We start from the raw sequence: 20,838 nt of genomic DNA on the forward strand, positions 1-20,838 counted from the left end.
CCTGTTAAGGATGTTAAGGATACCAGTACCATTAATTGAGACGCGTAACAGTACCTATTCTACTCACTTTTATGCTCATTTTAGGATTTATACTAACCGACTCACATGTATTTCCTGGTCCCCACCTAACTTAACCTTTTTCTCCAACCCTGGGACTGGGTGATAGAGGCGGTAGTCCTTGGGGAGAAGCAAAGGTCAAAAGGGGGTGGGGCCAAGTGGGAATTCTAGTGAAGCACCTACTATTTGGCAGAGGAGACGTGGGGCGGGTCGGCACCCCTCTAAGGCAGAGCTCTTACGCCACGTCTGACGCAAGTAAGCGTAAGAGCCGGGGGTGGAGATGTCGTCACCACCCGCCCAGGGTTGGCGGAGTTGCCGCGAGAGGGGCGTCTAGACCCCGCCTCGTAGGTGGGTGGGGAGTGGCAGGCCCCGCCTCGGCCCCTCTGGCTGGCTCCGGCCGGCGTTGCTGCGGTTGTGGCAGGGGAGCGAGCGCGCCGAGCCCCGAAGGATGCGGCGCCCGCGGCGGCCTGGGGGTCCCGGGGGATCCGGGGGTCTCCGGGTGCTCGTCTGCCTCCTGCTGCTGAGCAGCCGCCCGGGAGGCTGCAGCGCCATTAGTGCCCACGGTCAGGAGGAAATGGGGGGGGGGGGGGGGGGGGGGGGGAGTGGGGGGGGGGGGGAAAAAGGGGGGGGGGGGGGGGGGGAGGTGGGAAGCTCGGGTAGAACGTGTGATGTCTGGAGTAGGGTAGGGGGAAGCACTGTGAGATGGGGAAGATGAGAGGGCGACTGAGAGGAAAGGGGCGTAGGCCTGGAGGTGGGGCTGGGAATACGGGGGCGGGACCTAAGAGAAACAGACTCCGGGAAAGATTGCGGGTTTGGGAGGAGGAATGGGGGTGCATATGGACAGAAGGATTTAGAGACGGGCTACAAGACCACGAGAGAAGCAAGTCGCGCCGAGGCGCCAAAGAAGTGGTGACTGGCGCTCAGGGATTGGGGGTAGGGGATAGGGGTGGGAAGAGGCAGCGCTGATGTCCGGGCGGTAGGAATCAGGGTCAAGAGCATCGGGATCCCAGCTCCCAGAAGAGCATCAGACCCAAGGAGGGACCAGGGTTTCTCTTTAAGCCCAGAGAGGCAGATTGCTGCGATCGAATCTCCAATAAGAGGAAGACAGCTAGGGGAGGCGGCAAAAGAGGGTGAAGGGAGAGGGGTCCTTTCCTGTCCCCCTCCCCACAGCCAGGCTGATGCTGACTCACATCTGAGCGGACAGAGACAGTCAGCGCTGACTCATGGGCCGGGGGAGGGTGGGGTGGTGGGGCGCGTGGGGGAAGGGGCGCAGCCTCACTGACGCCCTCCTTCCCCACCTGGTTTGGAGGCCAATACAGGGTACTTCCTGTGGCACTGTGGGTTGGTAGGGTGGCAAATGAAGTCTAGAACGGTGGAGGGGTCAGGTCTGTGGAGATTCCTGACCCTAGCTCCCCTCCCTCCCCCATAACTGCTTCCAGGCTAGCCCTCGGCAGCCTCAGGCTCAGATCTTCAGCACCGTGGACAGCGCCAGCGGCTCTGGGGCCGCTGACCTCAGGAACAGTGTGGGGAGCATTGCCCTAGAGACACCCCACCCTTACCCTTTTCCCACACGGAGGGAAGGTGTGCTAGGGTTTCCATCACTTCTGAGTCCCAACTTATCATAGTTAGGATGCTTTGGGAGATTTGGGGAGGAAAGTCCCTTCTCAGAATTTGGCCAAAAATGTCCTCGTAGTAATTCTATGAGAGTAGAAGTATATGGTCCTCTACTACCCCCATGCACCTGGAAGGCTTCTCCCCATCACCCAGTTAAGCAAACTGAGGTTTTTAGGGAAACTATCCAGGCTCTCAGATCCTTAAAATCCAAAGTCAGATCCTGTGCTTCCTTCTGTTAAGAATTCTAGGCCTCTTCCCTACTCTCCTCCCAGCTTCAATCCTTTCTTTGAATGGAAGAATGGACCCCATCTCCTTCCCCCTTTCCCAGCCTGTTCATCCTCTGACCATTCTATGTGTGTGGATGTCTGAGCAGCTCACCTTTCCCCCTACAGGCTGTCTGTTTGACCGCAGACTCTGCTCTCACCTTGAAGTCTGTATTCAGGGTGAGTGAGGCTCAGGCATAGGATTTACAAGATGGGGAACACAACAAGAAAGAAGTGTGGGGGAGGTCGGGGGGGTGGGAAGTGGTACTAGTCCTGGGGAGAAGTGGGAAGGGCCTGAAGGAGCAGGGTTCTGAAGCCAAGAGAGGAGATGGAGAGGATAGTGCCCATTTGCAACCTGGACTTTAGAAAGCCTCTTGTCCAAGCCCCCTACTGACACCACTTTTGTGCTCTTAGATGGCTTGTTTGGACAATGCCAGGTGGGAGTGGGGCAAGCCCGGCCCCTTTTGCAAGTCACCTCCCCAGTTCTTCAGCGCTTACAAAGTGTGCTCCGACAGCTCATGTCCCAAGGTGAGGTCTAGCTGCACTGAAAGAGAGGCCTTGGAAACTTGGTTGTATAGGGTGGGGAAGTGAGTGTGCACCTGACTCAAGGGTTTCTCTTTATGAAACATTCTTTTCACACCTACTTCTGGAGCCTCACCTTCCCAGACCTTGCTAGAGAAGGGGGCAAGACAGTAGTGGGGAGTGGAGCCATAGAGGCGGGCTGTCCACACTCAGACTCTTTGGAAGAGTCTAGAGGAGGCTTCTAGAAGGAGCCACTGGAAGAGACCAGCATCCGTCTCCCTAGGGCCAGAGCACTCCCTGGAACTGAGTGCTCCAGAACCATGAATCCTGGAGTGCTCGGCCAGATCACTCCACTCATAAAATTCACTCATTCAACAACTATTTATTGAGGATTTACCATATAAGCTTAGTTTTAGGTGCTTGGGATGTATCAGGGAATAAAACAGACAAAGATCTGTGTGTATTGGGGCTTACATTTTGGAATTTAGGGAGGGAATGCAATATATAAATTAGAAAACATATAGCATGTTTTAAGGTGATAAGTGACATGGAAAAAATTACAAATAGTACAGCATGATAAAGAGGTCAGAAATGGTCGGGTAGGAAGCTTCAGCATCAACCTGGGTAGTCAAGGTAGACTTTTTTGAGACTATGAAATTTGAACAAAGACATCAAGGCAGTGGAGGTGTTTTCCAGAAGGTTATCTGGGGGCAGTGTTTCAAGCTGATCAAACAGCTAGAACAAAAGCCTTTACTAAAGCAGGAGCATGAGTTTGAGGAACATCATGGAGAACACCTTTATGGTGTGGCTATAGAGGAGTGATAGGGAAAGTGGAAGGTGCAGTCAGATAGGTATTGGGGGAAGAGATGCAGATCATTGTAGGGCCTTATAAGAAAACTGTTGTCTTGGGGTGCCTGGGTGGCGCAGTCGGTTAAGCGTCCGACTTCAGCCAGGTCACGATCTCGCGGTCTGTGAGTTCGAGCCCCGCGTCAGGCTCTGGGCTGATGGCTCGGAGCCTGGAGCCTGTTTCTGATTCTGTGTCTCCCTCTCTCTCTGCCCCTCCCCCGTTCATGCTCTGTCTCTCTCTGTCCCAAAAATAAATAAAAAATGTTGAAAAAAAAATTTAAAAAAAAAAAAAAAAAAAGAAAACTGTTGTCTTTACTCTAAGTAAAAGAGGAACCCATCACAAGGTTTTGAGCCTAGAGGTGCATAATCTCACGTCTACCTTAAAAGGGCCATGCCTGCTGTTGTTGAGAATAGACTGAAGGGAGTCTAGGGTAGAAGCAGGGAGATCATTAAAAGCTACCACAGTGACTCATGTAAGAGATGAATGTTGCATGGACCAGGTGGTTGCAGGGAGGAATTTAAGATGTTCTTTCAAGGGGCACCTGGGTGGCTCAGTCAGTTAATCATCTGACTCTTAATTTTGGCTCAGGTCATGATTCCAGGGTTGCGGGCTCAAGCCCCATGTCAGTCTCTGTGCTGAGTGCGGGGCCTGCTAAGGATTCTCTCTCTCACTCTCACTCTCTCTCTGTCTCTCTAAAATAAATAAAAAATGAAAAAAAAGACGTTCATTCAAGTACAGTGGGAAGTTGAGAGTATGAGGTTGGGTTTTGAAATATGGAGTATTCCGGAGTGGAGATATAAATTGCAATTAAACCCATGATGTAGATGAGATAAGCAAAGGCTTTAGTGTATATGAAGAAGAGGCCTAGAGAATTATAATATTAAGAGGACCAGGACAAGGAGAGGAACCAACAAAGGAGACGGAGAAAGGGGAACCAATGAGGTAGGAGGAAAAACAAGAATGTCTCGTGTTCTAGAAGCCAAGTGGAAGTGTATTGCAGAGGAAGGAGCCATCAATGGTATCAAATAATGATGATAGATGAAATGGGATGAGATCTGAGAACTGGCCACTGGCTTTAGATATGCAGAAGTCACTGGCGATTTTGATGAAAATAGTTTTGGTAGAATAGGTGGGAATAAAATCCTGAATAGAGTGGATTCAAAGGGAATGAAAGGAAAAGAATTGGATACAGCCAGCACAGATAACATTTTCAAGGAGTCTTGCTGCAAAGAAAAGGAAAGAAATAGAGTGAGAGCTGGAGAGGAATGTGGGGTCATGCAGTAACTTTTTAAGTTGAAAGGAGCTCCATCATGTTTGTAGGCTAAAGAGAATAATTCAGTAGAGAGCAGAGAAAAATGATCATATAGGAAATAGGGGGAAATTGCAGAGAAGATGTTCTTGAGTAGATAGTAGGGGATGAAATCTAGTGCCTAACTTGGAGGGATTGGCCCTAAATAGGATGAGCTATCTAATGTTCATAGGCAAGAAGGCAAGTATCGATGCTAGTAGATCCTAGAATATGAGTTAAGAGCAGACTATTAATTCAGAAGCAAGGAAGAAGGAATGGGAGTAGAGAGTGGGAGATTATTCCTTTAGAATAGGTGACTGACCTTTCCTGAGAGCAGTTTCATGAAAGGCAAGAGTCAGACAGGAGATCTGCGTCAGCACAAGATAATTGATGGTGGTGGTGGAGGCGGGGGTGGTGGTGAAGGTTTAAAACGTGTGCAGTGCTTTGGAGTTTTCTGAGCACTTTCATTTCCCTGATTGCACTTGATCTTCACAACAGCCCCATGAAGTATGTCTTTTTCCCACCTTACAAATAAAGAAAAGCAAGGTTCAGGGTCAACAAAAATAAGAATAGGAGTGATAATGATGGCAATAATAAGAGAAGCTGTTTAAACTTCACAACGTGACAGGTACAGTTCATACCATTTTACATTAGGTTATTTTAATTATCACAGTCTTAGGAGGTATAAACCCCCATTTTACAGAAGAGAGAATTGAGGCTCAGACAGGTTCAGCAATTTGCCCCAAGTCACACAATGAGTAAGTGGCAAACTTAGTTTCGCTGGAGGCAGTCTGACTCCCAAATCTGTACCGGAGACTGGGAAGAGGGCAGCTCAGATCAGCCACCAAGTCTCTGGAGCACCTCCACTGCCCCTCTGCTCTACTAAACTCAGTACACTGCCGGGTAGGGAGTGCGGTTTTGATTTTCACCCTTACTGGGCCCTCAGACTGTCCCGAGCCAACCTCACCCTATCCTGTCCCCTGGCAGGATTGTCCTGGCACGATGACCTCACCCAGTATGTGATCTCCCAGGAGATGGAGCGCATCCCCAGGCTTCGCCCCCCAGAGCCCCGTCCAAGGGACAGGTAGGCATCTTTTCTCAACAGCTCGAGCACAGAAAGGCTGGTGGGCCTGTGGTCTTCCTAATGGACAGAGGGAAGTGGCCACCAACGTCAGCAGCCTAAGGCACAAGTAAAAGAGGTTCAGGAGTGGTCATCTGGCGTGTTCACATGCTTAGTAGGAGCTGAGCTCATCCCTGGGGATCCAGCAAAACAGCAAAAAAATATTTTTGAAAACTTGGACATTTCATAATTTGAAAGAAGCATCAAAGGGTCAGCATGGGACAAATACGAGTTTTGTCGTACTGAAGTTGTTTAATGTTCCATTTCATTGCTATGTGGAATGATATGTGGAAAGATCATCATCTTTTTGTGGTTAGGGCCTATGAAAGCATTGTTCAGACCCTGCAAAGCAGAGGAAAGTAAATGAGGGTCGTGGGGCTCAAGTGATGATACCAGGAGAAAAAAGGCAGAGTGGGGTGGGAGGGTAGAGTCGAGGGGCACAGTACTGAGTGTTTGAAGGCCAGGTGTGGGCATATGAATATAGGGGAAACGAGGCAAACTGTAGCCCCAGTTTATCTAGAGAGGTACCTGGCTGCCTTCCCCTGTACCCATTCTCTCCTTTTCCATCCCCTGCCTCACTCTTCCCTAACCTCTGCCGCTGTGTTTCGGGGACCCAGGCATGCTTACCCGGGAGGCAATGATCTATACCCAGGCTTGGCCCTCTGGTCCTTCCCCATGCTACTGTCTCCCTGAGACTATTTCATTTTGTTTTAAGAGGTCAGGTTTACTGTAAACTGCTGAGCCTGTCTGGTCCCACCATCTCTGTGTCCTGTATGCTCTGTACACTCTTGCCCCGTGCAACCAACACACACACATACACTTTGCTTTCTTCCCCAGATCTGGCTTGGTGCCCAGGAGACCTGGTTCTGCTGGGGAGCTGCTTTTACAGGGCATCCCTACTGGCTCCACCCCTGCTGCCCAGCACCGGCTTCCTCAACCTCCAGCGGGTGGCAGTGGTGGGGGGGTGGGCTCTCCACTGTCCTCTCTGCAGGCTGAACTGCTGCCCCCCCTCTTGGAGCATCTGCTGCTACCCCCGCAGGCCCCCCACCCTGCCCTGAGCTATGAACCTGCCCTGCTGCAGCCCTACCTGTTTCATCAGGTGAGCTTTAAACACCGGCCCCACCCCAACACCTATCCCCGAGCCCTGACATCTGCTCTCACCTGGATCTCTGATTTCCCCACAGTTTGGCTCCCGCGATGGCTCTCGGGGCTCAGAGAGCTCACCCGGGATGGTCAGTGTCGGCCCCATACCCAAGGCCGAACCTTCTGCCCTCTTCAGCAGAACTGCCTCCAAGGGCATGTTTGGGGCTCACTCTGACCACTCCTACGGGGACCCTCCAGGGCCTTCACCTGGTCAGCTTTTCCAGGAATCAGGGCTTTTCTACCTGGCCCAGGAGCTGCCAGTGCCCAGCAGGGCCAGGGCACCGAGGCTGCCAGAGCAAGGGGGCAGCAGCCGGCCAAAGGATTCTTCAGAGGGCTACGAGGAAGAAGGGCTAGAAGGTCACAGGGAGAAGCTTCCTTCTCCAGCAGAGCAGCCAGGTAATGGAGTTCTCAGCATCCATTCCCCTCCTGTGGAGCTGCATTCGGGGTCTCCTTCCTAACTATCCATGCTTTCATTAATCTGCCCTTAAAGTCATTCATACATTTAATTAATGTCCACTGACAACCTAATCTCTGCCAGGCACTAGGTGGGCAGTGGGGATACTGTAGGGGGTGGAGCTGACATAACTCCCTTCAGCTGGAGAGTCACGATGTCCATGGTGGGCCTGAAGTCTGGTCTTGGCCCTAGGAAGGCCTTTCCCCCCAAAGTGTGGACAAGGGCTGGAAGGTGGAGGGCATCAGTTTCCTGGTGTTTGAAAAGAAGCTCTTAAATGTGCTAGTTCCCTCCCCCACCCCCAACACATCCCACAAGTTCATGTCACCACCACCCTCTCGCCATAAGCTCTGCGTCTTGCTCCCAGCAGATGTGACTCTGCAGAGACTGGCATCTGTGCTGGCGGGCTATGGGGTGGAGCTGCGTCAGCTGACCCCTGAGCAGCTCTCCAGCCTCTCAACCCTGCTGCAGCTGCTGCCCAAGGGCTCGGGACGAAATCTGGGTGAGTGTCCAGGCAGAGAAACTAGCAACTACCAGCTCCATGATGGCGTCTTGCCCCCATCTCTCAAGACCACATGGAGCAGCCTAGAGAGGAAGGGTCAGGGTCAGGGTCAGGGAAGGGGGTTCTTTTGAGACATAAGCACAGGGTCATTGCCTGCCAAGAGCAGGAAGCAAGGGAGTGGGGTGGTAAGCTGAGTTAGAGCAGGAAAGAACTGCAGGGTGGGAGTAATGGAAGAAGCCAACAGGGGGTATGAGCAGGGATCACTAGGCACCAAGGAAGGTGGGTGGATGATAACAGCCTCTAAGGAAGGGAGAGGCCAATGCAAAGGTGAAGCCAATAATTGATGGGTAGGGGGAGGACTGAATAAAGAATAGTTTTGAGAGGTGCAGCCAATAACACAGGGAGAAGCTGAGAAAACAATTATAAGGTAGAAGCGAACAGGCTTGAGGCCACGCTTAGGATCAGACCAAAGACAGGGCTGGGTCACTGACTGAGGGAAAAGAGGCCACAGCAGGCTCGGGACCCCTGGCCCTCTCTCCCGCCCATGTTGTGTGGACCTTGGCCTTGGCCTTGACCCTTTGCCCAAAGTCTTGTTTTTCCTGTCTCTACAGGAGGGGCTGTAAACGTCGGAGCTGACAACAAGAAAGTGAGTTTGTGGCACCTCCCTGGCCCACAGAGCCCCTGCCAGCAAACCCCCTTGTCAAAATCTAAACTTCAGCATCGGGACCCAAATCTGTGTCCTCCACACCTCTTCATTTGGGGCGGCGGGGAGCAGGGGGGTACCCAGGCCCGGGGACTGCAAGTCATTGCCTAAGATCTCACTTTAGGTTGATGGCAGAGCTGGGTCTAGAAACTGGAATTCTCGACTCGCTGCTTTTTTTCACTGTAGTCATTTCAGGCCCTGCTCTGAGGATCCCTAGGCGAAGGGGGATGCATGCATGCATGCTCCTAGCCCCCCTGTAGCCTGAAGAGCTCTCTCTTTTTCACATGTTGGACTTCTGCGATTTTGTGGCTACACAGAAGTCTAAAACCTATCACCAGCCTGTTCACCTCTCTCCTAACGCCACCTTCCCTCACTCCAGAGGCTCTCCCCGCTCCAGCCCCATCTTGCAGACCATTACTGACCATGCTGCACTCATTCAATCCTTTATTCATCCATTCATCCACCTGAGTCACTTTTCTGGGTAACCTCTCTGTGCCCAGTGTTGCCCTGGGCCCTGGGAGGTAGAAAGAAACAAGTCCAGAGGTCCTCTTTAGGGACCTCAGAGTTGGGATGTGGACCCCCATTCCCCTATCCCCTCTACTGTCCAGAGATCATACCTCTATCCTCTCTCTTTTTTTTTAATGCTTGTTTGTTTTTGAGGGAGAAAGAGAGGGGTGGGCAGAGAGAGAGGGGGGACAGAGGATCTTAAACGGGCTCTGTGCTGACAGCAGAGAGCCTGATGCAGGGCTTGAACTCACAAACTGTGAGATCATGACCTGAGCCAAAGTCAGACGCTTGACCGACTGAGCCACCCAGGTGCCCCTCTATCCTCTCTTCTAAACAGACAGTGGAAGAGCAGGTGCAGGGTGGACACACAGTGGAGCCTCCGCCCCCCACACCCTCCCTTCCTGGATACCCCACTGCCAGCCCCACTTCGAGTAAAGCCCAGCAGGTGCTGATCTCTGGATCCTCTGAGCCCCCCAAAGCTATTGGCCACCCTGCCACACCGGTCCTGCTGGAGAAGAAAAGTTCCCTGGGCCAGAGCCAGCCCACAGTGGTGAGGCCGCCCTCAGCTCAGCCATCAGCAGAGGAGTACGGCTACATTGTCACTGACCAGAAGTAAGGGCTTCAGCCTGGGGAAGATTTCTAGTCTACCCTCCCGGAGGGGGAGGGGGTGGGTTGGCCTGCCTGGATGGAAACAGAGAGCAGAAATCCAGATGTGAACTGGATGGGGGTTGGAGTGGGGAGTGAGCTGCTCTGCATCCTTGGAGGTGGCTTGTTTCAAGGAAGTGGCTAAAAGGATCCCCGCTTTCCTTTCTCTGCTCGCTCCCTGCCTCCAGGCCCCTGAGTCTGGCTGCAGGAGTGAAGCTGCTGGAGATCCTAGCTGAGCATGTTCACGTGTCCTCGGGCAGCTTTATCAACATCAGGTGGGGCTGGTATCTGGTATCTAGAAGGTAGCTTGAGGGGAGAGGTGGCTGGTGGGACTCAGGGAAGGAAGGGAAGACGAAGTCTTGGTGAGTGGCCAAGGCAGGCACCCCCGCTACACACACACACACACACACACACACACACACACACACACACTGGATGCTGGCCTCCTCCAGCATTTCTTGGGCCTCAAACATCCCTATAGGGCATCTCTGTTCAGCCTCAGCTTCCTTTTCTCATGGGGAGAGGGCCAGAGTTGGCCTCTCTGTTACAGTCTGGGGTCTGTGGTGGGTGAGGCAGTAATATAGCTCCTGTTTGGCAGTGTGGTGGGACCGGCCCTCACCTTCCGCATCCGACATAATGAACAGAACCTGTCTTTGGCTGATGTTACCCAGCAAGCTGGTAAATACTGCCTGGTCCCAGCCCCAGCCCTAGTAGGACATTCCTAGGCCTGTGGCTGATGCCCCCACCTTGAAATATTTCCAGCGCACACAGGCCCTGCCTGCCACCTAGCATAGCATGACAGGGGGTGGGGACCACATGTGGCTGGAGAGAGTCTGACCTACATCTTCCCTGCAGGGCTGGTGAAATCAGAACTGGAAGCACAGACAGGGCTCCAGATCTTGCAGACAGGAGTGGGACAGGTATGAGAACTGAAGAATCAGCTGACACCCCAGAGGGCTGACGTTGCCCGCAAGAGATGGGGGCAAACTTGGCAGGAGAACCAGAGCTGAAACTCCTGTACCTGGCTGGCCCGCTGGCTTTGCCAAAGCAGCCCTCCCCCTTGCAGTTTCCTTTCTGGCCAGCAGATGGCCCCAGTGGCGGCTCTTCCCGCGACCCCCAGCCCCTATTGCTGGACCAGCCTTCCATACTCCTGCTTGGAGTAACGACCTGAGATGTCCATAGCTTTCTGGAACAAAATCTCTAAATTTTAAGGGAAGATCCTATGCATAAAGGACATTAAATTCAAATATAATTATAAAACATATAATTTATAGATTTTAATTATAGTTAATATTTTGAGAGAGAGTGTGAGCAGAGGAGGGGCAGAGAGAGAGGGAGAGAGAATCCCAAGCAGGCTCCACACTGTCAGCACTGAGCCCAACACTGGGCTCGATCTCACAATCCATGAGATCACGACCTGAGTTAAAATCAAGAGTCCGACGCTTAACCAACTGAGCCACCCAGGCACCCCTAAACTCAAAATAGATTTCTATTCTGCATCCAACACTGATGCCTCCCATTCTACTATTCGATTCCAAGCTGTGTCTCCAAACTTCTCTACATCCATTGTTTAAATGCAAAAACTCCTGGGGTGGGGGGTGGGGGGTCATCCAGTAAGTTTCAGGCAGTGCAGTGTGGTTGAGCTGGTCTGATGGGGACTGAGAAGGAGGACCTGGGGTCTATTTGAAACCTTCTGCCTGTGCCACCATGCCCTGCCCTCTCAGCTTTGCCCCAGGGGACACCCTAGCAGGGAGTGTGGCAGGGGAGGACAGGGCTGAGGAACGGCTTCTACCTCTCCCCTGCCGCCACTTCCCTTGATTCTAGCCTTGTTCCCACAGAGGGAGGAGGCGGCCGCAGTCCTTCCCCGGCCGGCCCACAGCACCTCTCCCATGCGCTCCGTGCTACTCACTCTGGTGGCCCTGGCGGGTGTGGCCGGGCTGCTGGTGGCTCTGGCAGTGGCTTTGTGTGTGCGGCAGCATGCACGGCAGCGGGACAAGGAGCGCCTGGCAGCCCTGGGGCCCGAGGGAGCCCACGGTGACACTACCTTTGAGTACCAGGTGTGCAGCCCCAAAAGCTGGTTGATGACAGGGAAATGGAAGGGGCTTGGGAGTCTGGGTCGCACATGGGGTGAGGGTGGGGTGTTGGATGGGGAGTGAGCACACATCCTTGGGAATATCCAGGCAGGGGCTACAGAAGCCCAAGCTGGGGTATTGTGGGGGCATTTCGAACGGATGGGAATTGGGAGAAGGTTCCTAAAGTTCTTCCCAATGCAACAATTCTGGGGTTCTGGGATTCCCCTCTAATATCTGAAGTTCTCACAGGCACCCCCCAAACAGAACACCCTTGAAAAGGATGAGGTCCAGGGCAGAAAAGCCTACCTCACAGGAGAAGGATTTCCTATAAAATCAATCAAGGATAAGCCTAGAATTGAACCCAGGACTCTGCTGAAAAGGGTTCAAGGGGCCTGGGACCCTGCCTGATTTTTCTTCTGCAGGACCTGTGCCGCCAGCACATGGCCACAAAGTCCCTGTTCAACCGGGCGGAGGGCCCGCCGGAACCTTCTCGCGTGAGCAGCGTGTCCTCCCAGTTTAGTGATGCGGCCCAGGCCAGCCCCAGCTCCCACAGCAGCACGCCATCCTGGTGCGAGGAACCTGCCCAGGCCAACATGGACATCTCCACAGGGCACATGATTCTGGTCAGGACTGGGCCCGGGCCCAGAGCCGGTGAAGGGACAGGATGGTGGGAGAGGCAGGGCTGAGGGTGTGGGCCGGAGCCAGGCTGTGCTATCCCCGTAGGCGTACATGGAGGACCATCTGCGGAACCGGGACCGCTTGGCCAAGGAGTGGCAGGCCCTGTGTGCCTACCAGGCAGAGCCCAACACCTGTGCCACCGCCCAGGGGGAGGGAAACATCAAAAAGAACCGCCACCCTGACTTTCTGCCCTGTGAGTCCTGCTGGCCAGCCTGGCCCAGCCCTCTCTCTGCTGGGAACTCTGGAGGGCTTGGGGGAGGGGCTGGCCGCCTGGCTCAGGTCAAGTGGCAGAGGGACCGGCACCCCAATGACCGAGGGGCACCTGAGGTGAGACGTGGGGTCTGTGCAGATGATCACGCTCGCATCAAGCTGAAGGTGGAGAGCAGCCCTTCTCGGAGTGATTACATCAATGCCAGCCCCATTGTAAGTGGCCCCAGCTCCAGCCCCCTCCTCTGCCCCGTTTTTATCCTGCCTGCATGAACTCCATTACCTTCTGGTCACCATCCACCCCACCTGAGGCCCTGGAATTGTGAGGCCGGGTATCCTGGCATGGAAATGGGGGTTTCTCAAGCTCACCCACATCCTGGCCTGCTCCCTTGGACGAAGCCTCTCCCCAGGAGCATGTCCCATTCTGGCTCATGATGTATCTTCCCTGCCCCAGATTGAGCACGACCCTCGAATGCCAGCCTACATAGCCACACAGGGCCCGCTGTCCCATACCATCGCAGACTTCTGGCAGGTAAGTTCTTGGAAGGAGGGCTTCTCCAGGGACCAGTGGCCTTTGAGGGCAGCTGGGGCCAGCCGGGGCCCAGAGACGTTAGAGTGGAGTCTCTGTCCCTAGATGGTGTGGGAGAGTGGCTGCACTGTCATCGTCATGCTGACCCCACTGGTGGAGGATGCTGTCAAGCAGTGTGACCGCTACTGGCCAGATGAGGGGTCCTCCCTCTACCACGTATATGAGGTCAGCAAGGCCCCTATAGCCAGGGGACAGTGGGAATGGAGAGAGTGGGTGGAGAACCAGTCATACATGTATGAACGTATATGCATATAAACATCCATATGCACACACACACATTCACACATACATGTACATCTACACGTATGTGTCCAGTCTAGGGCCAGAAAGCATTTATAGGGACCGAAGGTGAAAGGTACAGAAACAAACCCATAAAGCCACCAAAACTGAGGTAAGCAACTAAGAGTCAAGAGTATATGAGACAGGGAAGATAAAACCAAAGACCAACATTAAGACCTACTTTAATTGAGCCTCACTTAGCTCTGAGTTTCCTGGAAGCCAAAACCAAGAAAGAAATACCATCAGTCACATAGGTTGCCCATAGAAGGCAGACACAAACTTTTTCCTTAGGAGAGAGGCGAGGTAGGGGGGGAACTGGATAGAGGCAAAGCCAGGCGAGGAAAGAGGAACAGGTTCCTGGCACATGGAAGGTGCCCCTCCTGTAAAACAAGAGTCACTAAGAGCACACTAGAAGCTTCTCATCACCAGGTGAGCCCTGAACCCAGAGAGTAGGTATTCCATCATCAGATGAGCACTCGGCAGTCTTTTCTAAACTTTTTAAAAATTGGTGTTGCTCATGGTTAAAGAGAAAGAATAAAACTATAGAAGTCCATCAAGCTTTGTGGTGTGTGTAGCACAGACACTTTGCTAGACTCTGTGAGGAAGAGGAAGGAGAAGCTCTGACCTCAAGAAGCCCGCAATAGTTGTGTCTAGGTGGAAAAACCACCGGTTGTCCTGAGCGGCAGATAAGAGACGCAGACGACTAGGGGGCTTGGGGACAGCTGGGACAGTTGGAGCAGGCAGTCGGGTAAGCTTCTTGGAGGATTTAGAATTTGAACCGGCCTGGGAAGCCGGGAGGATTTGGAGGGGCCCTGCCGTGCTCAGGCCTGGGTTCCCTCACGGGCAGGTGAACCTGGTGTCGGAGCACATCTGGTGCGAGGACTTCCTGGTACGCAGTTTCTACCTGAAGAACGTGCAGACCCAGGAGACGCGCACGCTCACGCAGTTCCACTTCCTCAGCTGGCCGGCAGAGGGCACTCCGGCGTCCACCCGGCCGCTGCTGGACTTCCGCAGGTGAGCGTCCTGAGCCTGCGCGGAGGCGCGGCCCCAAGAGAGGCTCCGAGGAGCCGGCGAGAGAGCCCTCCGCACGGGAGCAAGGGGGGGGGGGGGGGGGGGGGGAGGGGGGAGGGGCGCTCTAGCCTGACCTGGAGCCTCCGCCTCTGACCTCCAGCCGCCGCCATCCAGACCCCCCAACCCGACTGATGCTCTGTCTGTCTGTGCACATCCCTCCACCCCTGTGGTCCTGCTCCGTTTCTGCTCGCTCTCGCTCTCGCTCTCGCTCTCGTTCTGCTGGCTGTGTCTCCCTCGCCCCTTTCTCTCCCTACCTCCCCAGGTCTGGCTCCTTCTCCATTCCCCCCCCCCGCCCCTCCCCCCAGATTCACCTTAGTCCAAGCTCCCTCCCTCTCGCCCTCTCTCCCTCTACTTGGTGCCCGCCTCCTTGCCTCTCCTGTGCTGCTCTTTCAGAGCTCCAGCACATTCCGTGTGTCCCCTCTCCTCTCCTCTCTCACTCCCTCCTGCCCATCTCCCCTTCTTTATCACTTGCTGTTTCTTTGCTTCTGTTTTTCTTTCTCCCCATCTCTCTTTCCTTCTTTTCCTTTCTCTGTCTCCTCACTCTGCCTCTCCCCTCATCTCTTGGTCTCTCTCACTGGCTGAGTCTGTCCCACTTTTTTATCTCCACATCTCTCTCCCTGCACCTCTCCCCTGTTCTGTCCTCCGTTCCCTTTCTCCACCTCCCTGCCATCTCTCTCTCTCACCCTCCCTCTGTCTCCCCACTCTGTCCTTCTTCCCCCCTCCTCCTCTGTCTCTCTCCCTCTCACGGCTGCCAGTGTCATTTTTGTGATCTGCAGCTAGTATTCGCTCTCCAGTTGCATAGTCACAAAAGTGATCATTGGCAGGTGTGGCCGCTGCATGGACAGGACAATCCGATCAGGACTTGTGGGCCCAGGGGCCCCCTGAAGGCTGCTGGGAGAGCTGGGGGCTGGCGGAGGGGGGGGTTGACTCAGAGGAGACAAACACCATCAAAGGCCTTGCAGAGGATCTCCGGATTCCTGGGGACTCCGTGGAGCCGGTGGGGGCTGGGACAGGAAGCTAACTAGGGGACTTACCCAGTTCTGACAACAAAACCACCACCAGGCCAGTCCTCCAGCATCCAGTCAGTCTTCCACTCCCCAGACAGGTGGCTGAGGAAGGAGTCTGTTGCCCCTAGTGGGGCCTCGCCCACACTGCTGCCCCCCTCCCCCCCCCTTGTGGTCTGCAGGTGCTGAGCAGGGGTGGGAAGCTGAGGATAGTTTCTGAGCCTCAGGATAATGGTTTCTACCTGGGCTCCCTGATGCCTGAGGCACAGGTGTCTCAAAAGCAGTGCCAGGGGTAAAAGAGCTATTTCCTGTTTTCCTCATTTAAAAACTCCTTATGTGCATGGACCGTTTTTTTAAGACTGCACAGGTAAGTTACAAGGTTACATTTCTTTGCTTCAGGCCAGAATTATGTAAACTCAGTTGGCATTAGACAGCCAGAACAAATTGCTGCTTAATCAGTATGGTTCAGTGAAGGTCCACCAGAGGAAAGGCAAAATATATTTTTTTGAAGTGCTAAAAGTGACCCTGAGCAAGTTCCTTGATCTCCCTGTTTCCTTACCTGTGAAATGAGGATGATGACCCATACTTAGGGAGTTGTTACAAGAGTTAATGGGATAAAGTCTGTAAAAAAATCTAGGTGCCTGGCATACAGCGAGGGCTCGATTAATTCTAGATGCAATTCATGGTCATTCTTATTAAATGATTGGGAACTACTTCGGCAACTTCTGTTCAACCCCAGCTCTCTAACACATGAGCCAATTTGCTAGAAAACCATATGGACTCCTGTAAAACCATTCGAAGTCACCTGGCCCTTACAAGCCTGGGGGAATCAGACAGGAAGGCCATTAAGTTCCAAGTTTCCCCTGAAACAATCTAATAACCCCTAAGGAGATCCTCCCTAGCCCTGGCCCGTTGGGGGTGTCAGGCTTCTGCAGGTGACTCTCAAAGCAGAAAAGTCATAAGGGACAAGGGCAGGTTAGCCTGGACCACTGAGGAAGGGACAAACCCCCTGTTCCCTCCTGAGAGGGCAGCAATCAGGGTAGCAGAAAAGAGTCTGGGGTCCAAGTGGACCCCAAGTCTAAATACGACCCAACCACAAAACACCTGTGCTGAGATGAGGCTGATTCAGGGAGACAGACAGCAACATAATGTTCAGAGCTGAGAAGTGGTCCTCCCCTGGCCAAAAGAGCTTTGTGCCTAGGTCTGCCTGACCTCACTGCTAGTAAGAACTCCAAGGAGCCTGAGTGGAGAGGGGAACAACCTGGACAGTGGTAAAGGAGGGGCAGAGCAGGAATGTGACAAGATTGCCACCCTTGAAGTCACCAGAAAGCCTGTTCTCCCTGGACTTCTGGCAGAGGTCACTATTAATATGTATTATCATTAACGGTACTGCATTTATCGAGCACCTACTGTATGTCAAACCTTACACTTAATTCTGTACACGAATTATCTCATGTAATCACGGTGAGAAATCTAAGAAGGTTACTATTATTATCGCCCTCGTTTCGCAGGTAAGAAACCTGAGGCTCAAAGAGGTTAAATTAGTTGTTGTTCCAGGGGCACAGCGTGGGCACCTAGCTCATGAAGTGACAGGGCAAGCCCAGTGCCACCCACACCATCTCTGGTTCTTTGCCTCCAGCCCTGACTCATTTCTCCAGCCCTCTTCCCTCCTCTGCCCTGGGCATGTGGGGAGAAAAGGAAGAAAGAGAGGCCCACAGGTGGGTGCTGGTACCCCTCACCCTCACACCCATTTCTTGTTGCAGGAAAGTGAACAAGTGCTACCGGGGCCGCTCCTGCCCCATCATTGTGCACTGCAGGTGCGTGAAGAGGGGCTGTGGGCAGAGGTGGGGAGGAAAGGGGACAGGACAGCCCAGGCCAGAGGGCTCTGAGGTGGGGGCACTCATGATTCCTGCCCTCTCTCTGTCCCCGGGTACATCTCCTATGCATACTGCCTGCCTTGATGCTGGCAAACTAAAGCCCATGGGCCAAGTTCAACATACCATCTGTTTGTTTTTTGTTTTTTTTTTTTAGTTTTATGTATGTGTGTATGTATGTATTTGGAGGGGGAGGGGCAGAGAGAGAGAGAGAGAGAGAGAGAGAATCGCAAGCAGGCTCTGCGCTGTCAGCACAGATCCCGATGCGGGGCTTGATCTCATGAACCATGAGATCATGACCTGAGCCAAAACCAAGAGTTGGACACTTAACTGACTGAGCCACCCAGATGTCCCACTATCTGTGTGTGTGTATGTGTGTGTGTTTTAATGGCCCATGAGCTAACTATGGTGTTCACATTTTTAAATGGTTGAAGGAAAAAAAAAAAAAAAAAGGAATGTATGACAGAGACTGTACTTAGCCCACAAAGGACAACGTGTACCCTCTGGCCATTGACACAAAAAGTTTGCTGAACGAAAGCCTGGCCAGAGGCTGGAAGGGGCGGTCCCTTCCCCTCCTGCTGCCTTCACCTTAAGACTGAGCCGGGGATCTCCTCTTAGGTTGGCCCACTACCCAAGTGACACCCCATGGGTCACAGGCTCCGCACTCAAGTCCTAGTTCCCAGGGCCAAGGGGCTATGACTGCTGCCTCCTTAGCTCACTTACACCCTCCTCGAGCCAACCCTAATGGCTCCACCAGTGTCTTCGCCACCTTAAGCCTCCCGTCTCCTCTGCCCCTTCCCCTTTTCTGCCGGGTCCTGAGCTGAGCCTGTCATCCTCTCCTGTTTCAGCGACGGTGCAGGGAGGACTGGCACTTACATCCTCATTGACATGGTACTGAACCGCATGGCAAAAGGTGAGGACCTTCCCCACGGTACCTGCAGTCCAGCTCCTGATCAGACTTTCCAGAACCCAGGCTCACAGGAGCTCTAGGAGGGACAGGTTGTTACACCCCCAGGCTTTGCCCAATCCTCCAAGCCTCCCGACCCAGGATGCTCCAGGCGTTCTGGGTCCTATCCTCCTCTGGACAACCTCCTCTCCGACCTCCAGGAGTAAAGGAGATTGACATCGCTGCCACCCTGGAGCATGTCCGTGACCAACGGCCCGGCCTCGTCCGCTCTAAGGTGACTGTTCCTCTTTGCCTTGACCGTAGCTGCCAGCCTTCCCCAGGAGGAATCCCCCTTCTCCCAAGTGACCTCCCTAGCACCCCCTCCCAAAAGCGCCCCTGTTGCACAAGCAGAGGTCGGTGCTCCCCGTCACCATCCTCCCACTGCCCTTCCCCAGGACCAGTTTGAATTTGCTCTGACTGCTGTGGCGGAGGAGGTGAACGCCATCCTCAAGGCGCTGCCCCAGTGAGACCCCTGGGGCCCCTCAGGGGGCAACCAGCCTCTGCTCCCTCTTTGCCTATGTGAGCATCCATCTGTGTACCCACTCCTCACTCCCCAGCCCCACGACCTTGGTCCCTCTTGGGGATGGCCAGCCATCCAAGAGGAGTGTCAGGAAGGGGGAGTGGGAGGGGGCGGGTGGGGGAGTGGGAGGGGGCGGGCCCACCCAGCCTCTCACACGTCAGAGCCCAGATGTCCCATGGGGGGAGCTGGCAGACAGCCAGGAGCCGAGGAGAGTCATGGGCAGCAATTCCACCCAGAGTCTTCTCCTGCCTGAGTTCCCTGGCCCCATCTCCTGTTCTGGAAGCTCCCACTATGTCTGTGTGGACAGAACCGGGCGAAGGGCCGCCACCCCCGGCCCTTCCTGCTTTCCCAGCCCCTGCTGCCTGCTCCCCTACCTCTGTGACGCCCCTGCTCTGGCCCCCGCCCTCCCTGCTTCCCTCAGGCCTCCTCCCCCGCCCTCCTGCCACGTGCCACTCAACTCTCTCCCTCTGGCACAAGAGAACATTTCTAGAAAAATCTACTTTTGTATCAACGTGAAATAAAGTTAGTGTGTCGTGTGTGCAGCTGCAACCTGGACTCCTACGCTTTTCCGGAGGCTCTGCTTCCAGACTCCGTCTCCGGCCTCAGTGGGGAGCTGGGCCCTGCTGCATTTCGCAGGAGATGCAGATAGTGATGGGTCAGCCAGGCTGCAGAGCCTGGTTCTCAAGCCCTGAATGGTGGCCAGGAAGGAAGCAGTTCTCTGTGCTGTGCTTCCCATGTGGCTGGCAGCCTCTCTCCAAGGCGCTCACATACGCCAGCTTGTTGAATCTTCAATCACTAGCCCTGAAGGAAACTCTCCCAAGGAAATGCAAATTGTATATAGTGGAGTTTGCAGTCGAACCCGGGCATGCTTAACCTCTTTACTGCCTCTCTTAATTCTAGAACAGCTGCTTTGTTCCCTTCAGCCTCAGGAAGATGTACGTCGTGCAGGACTGAGGTTAGGACTGGGCGAGGTGGTACGGGCAAAGTGCCAGCACAACTTAAGCAAAAGTAGCTGAACTCTGGATAGCAGCTTGTAGACCAGGCTTATGAGACATCACTACAGGCATTCACCTGAGGGCAGGGAGCACTTTCTCCCTTTCTCCACCCACCCCCAACCCTTCTCTCTGTACGTTCCAGAGGACCCCTCACCTGCATGTCAGGAGGCATCCTTGGACGAAGGTGGTGGACATAGAAATGAGGCAAAAAGAGCCTTGGGCCTGGAGCTACTTGGGAATTAAGGCCTCTTAACCTTGCCAAAGCTGTCTCCCCTCACAGGAAAAACAGGGGCGTATATCTGCCCTGCACAGCGAGCAAAGGGACCAGCAGGCAGACAGCAGCGCCCCCTACACCTCACCTGTGCTCTGCTGAGGCTCAACTCCAGTCTCAAAGACTAGATAGAAATGGGCAAAACAGCTTTTGGTCAAACTTCCAGCAGATTCGCTCTTTCGAGATAGGGGTTTTAAATTCCTCCTTCAGGGCAGGTGGCTTCCTTGCTTTGAGGAAAATACAGCATAAGCCCTTTGGCAACTGAACATGAAGCAATGCACTTTTCCTGGGATGAGAGAGGGTCGCTGGGGAGCCACACTGCTCTGCTTGACAAGGGAAAGCTGCTTGTGCCATGGCTGGAAGGGCATCTCCGAAGTTGTCTGGAGAGGAGGGAGGCGGAGATCCCTGGCTTTGTCCTCCCTAGGCCCTGATGAGTTTGGGGGGCCTGAACTCTGGGTGAGGTGGACTTGGGCCACTCCATGTGGGAAAGGCAGGCCTTTGAGACTGGCCACTGGCCTTGAGGTAAGGGAACCCGACAGGGCTCAGTCTATGGGCCTCAGGAGTGTGTTATTGCAAGTTATCACGACGTGTTTCGCTACTTTCTGCCATCCACATGCAGCTATAGCTTAGTCTGGTCCTGGCTGTGCTGCAGCACATTGGGTGGCAGGTC

At 53.9% G+C, this 20,838-nt stretch overlaps 1 protein-coding gene across 2 annotated transcripts; it reads left to right on the forward strand.

The window, feature by feature from the left end:
* The first annotated feature begins 481 nt into the window (after positions 1-481).
* PTPRN (protein tyrosine phosphatase receptor type N) lies at positions 482-19,011 on the forward strand. Of its 2 annotated transcripts, XM_049614830.1 has the most exons (23): positions 482-620; positions 2,064-2,114; positions 2,349-2,462; positions 5,579-5,675; positions 6,549-6,810; positions 6,896-7,250; positions 7,676-7,807; positions 8,419-8,453; positions 9,355-9,629; positions 9,851-9,937; positions 10,261-10,340; positions 10,518-10,582; positions 11,501-11,719; positions 12,157-12,357; positions 12,458-12,605; positions 12,762-12,835; positions 13,074-13,151; positions 13,254-13,373; positions 14,335-14,501; positions 17,326-17,379; positions 18,285-18,349; positions 18,544-18,617; positions 18,778-19,011. In XM_049614830.1, exons 1-23 carry the CDS (start codon positions 506-508, stop codon positions 18,847-18,849), a joined length of 2,940 nt encoding a protein of 979 aa, XP_049470787.1. In that variant the 5' UTR covers positions 482-505; the 3' UTR covers positions 18,850-19,011. The 2 variants fall into 2 exon arrangements, with proteins under 2 accessions (XP_049470787.1, XP_049470784.1); XM_049614827.1 differs by lacking the exon at positions 9,851-9,937 and having other exon boundaries at positions 506-620.
* Positions 19,012-20,838: the final 1,827 nt, after the last annotated feature.

Source organism: Panthera uncia (assembly GCF_023721935.1).
Source record: "Panthera uncia isolate 11264 chromosome C1 unlocalized genomic scaffold, Puncia_PCG_1.0 HiC_scaffold_3, whole genome shotgun sequence".
Classification (NCBI taxonomy): Eukaryota; Metazoa; Chordata; class Mammalia; order Carnivora; family Felidae; genus Panthera; species Panthera uncia.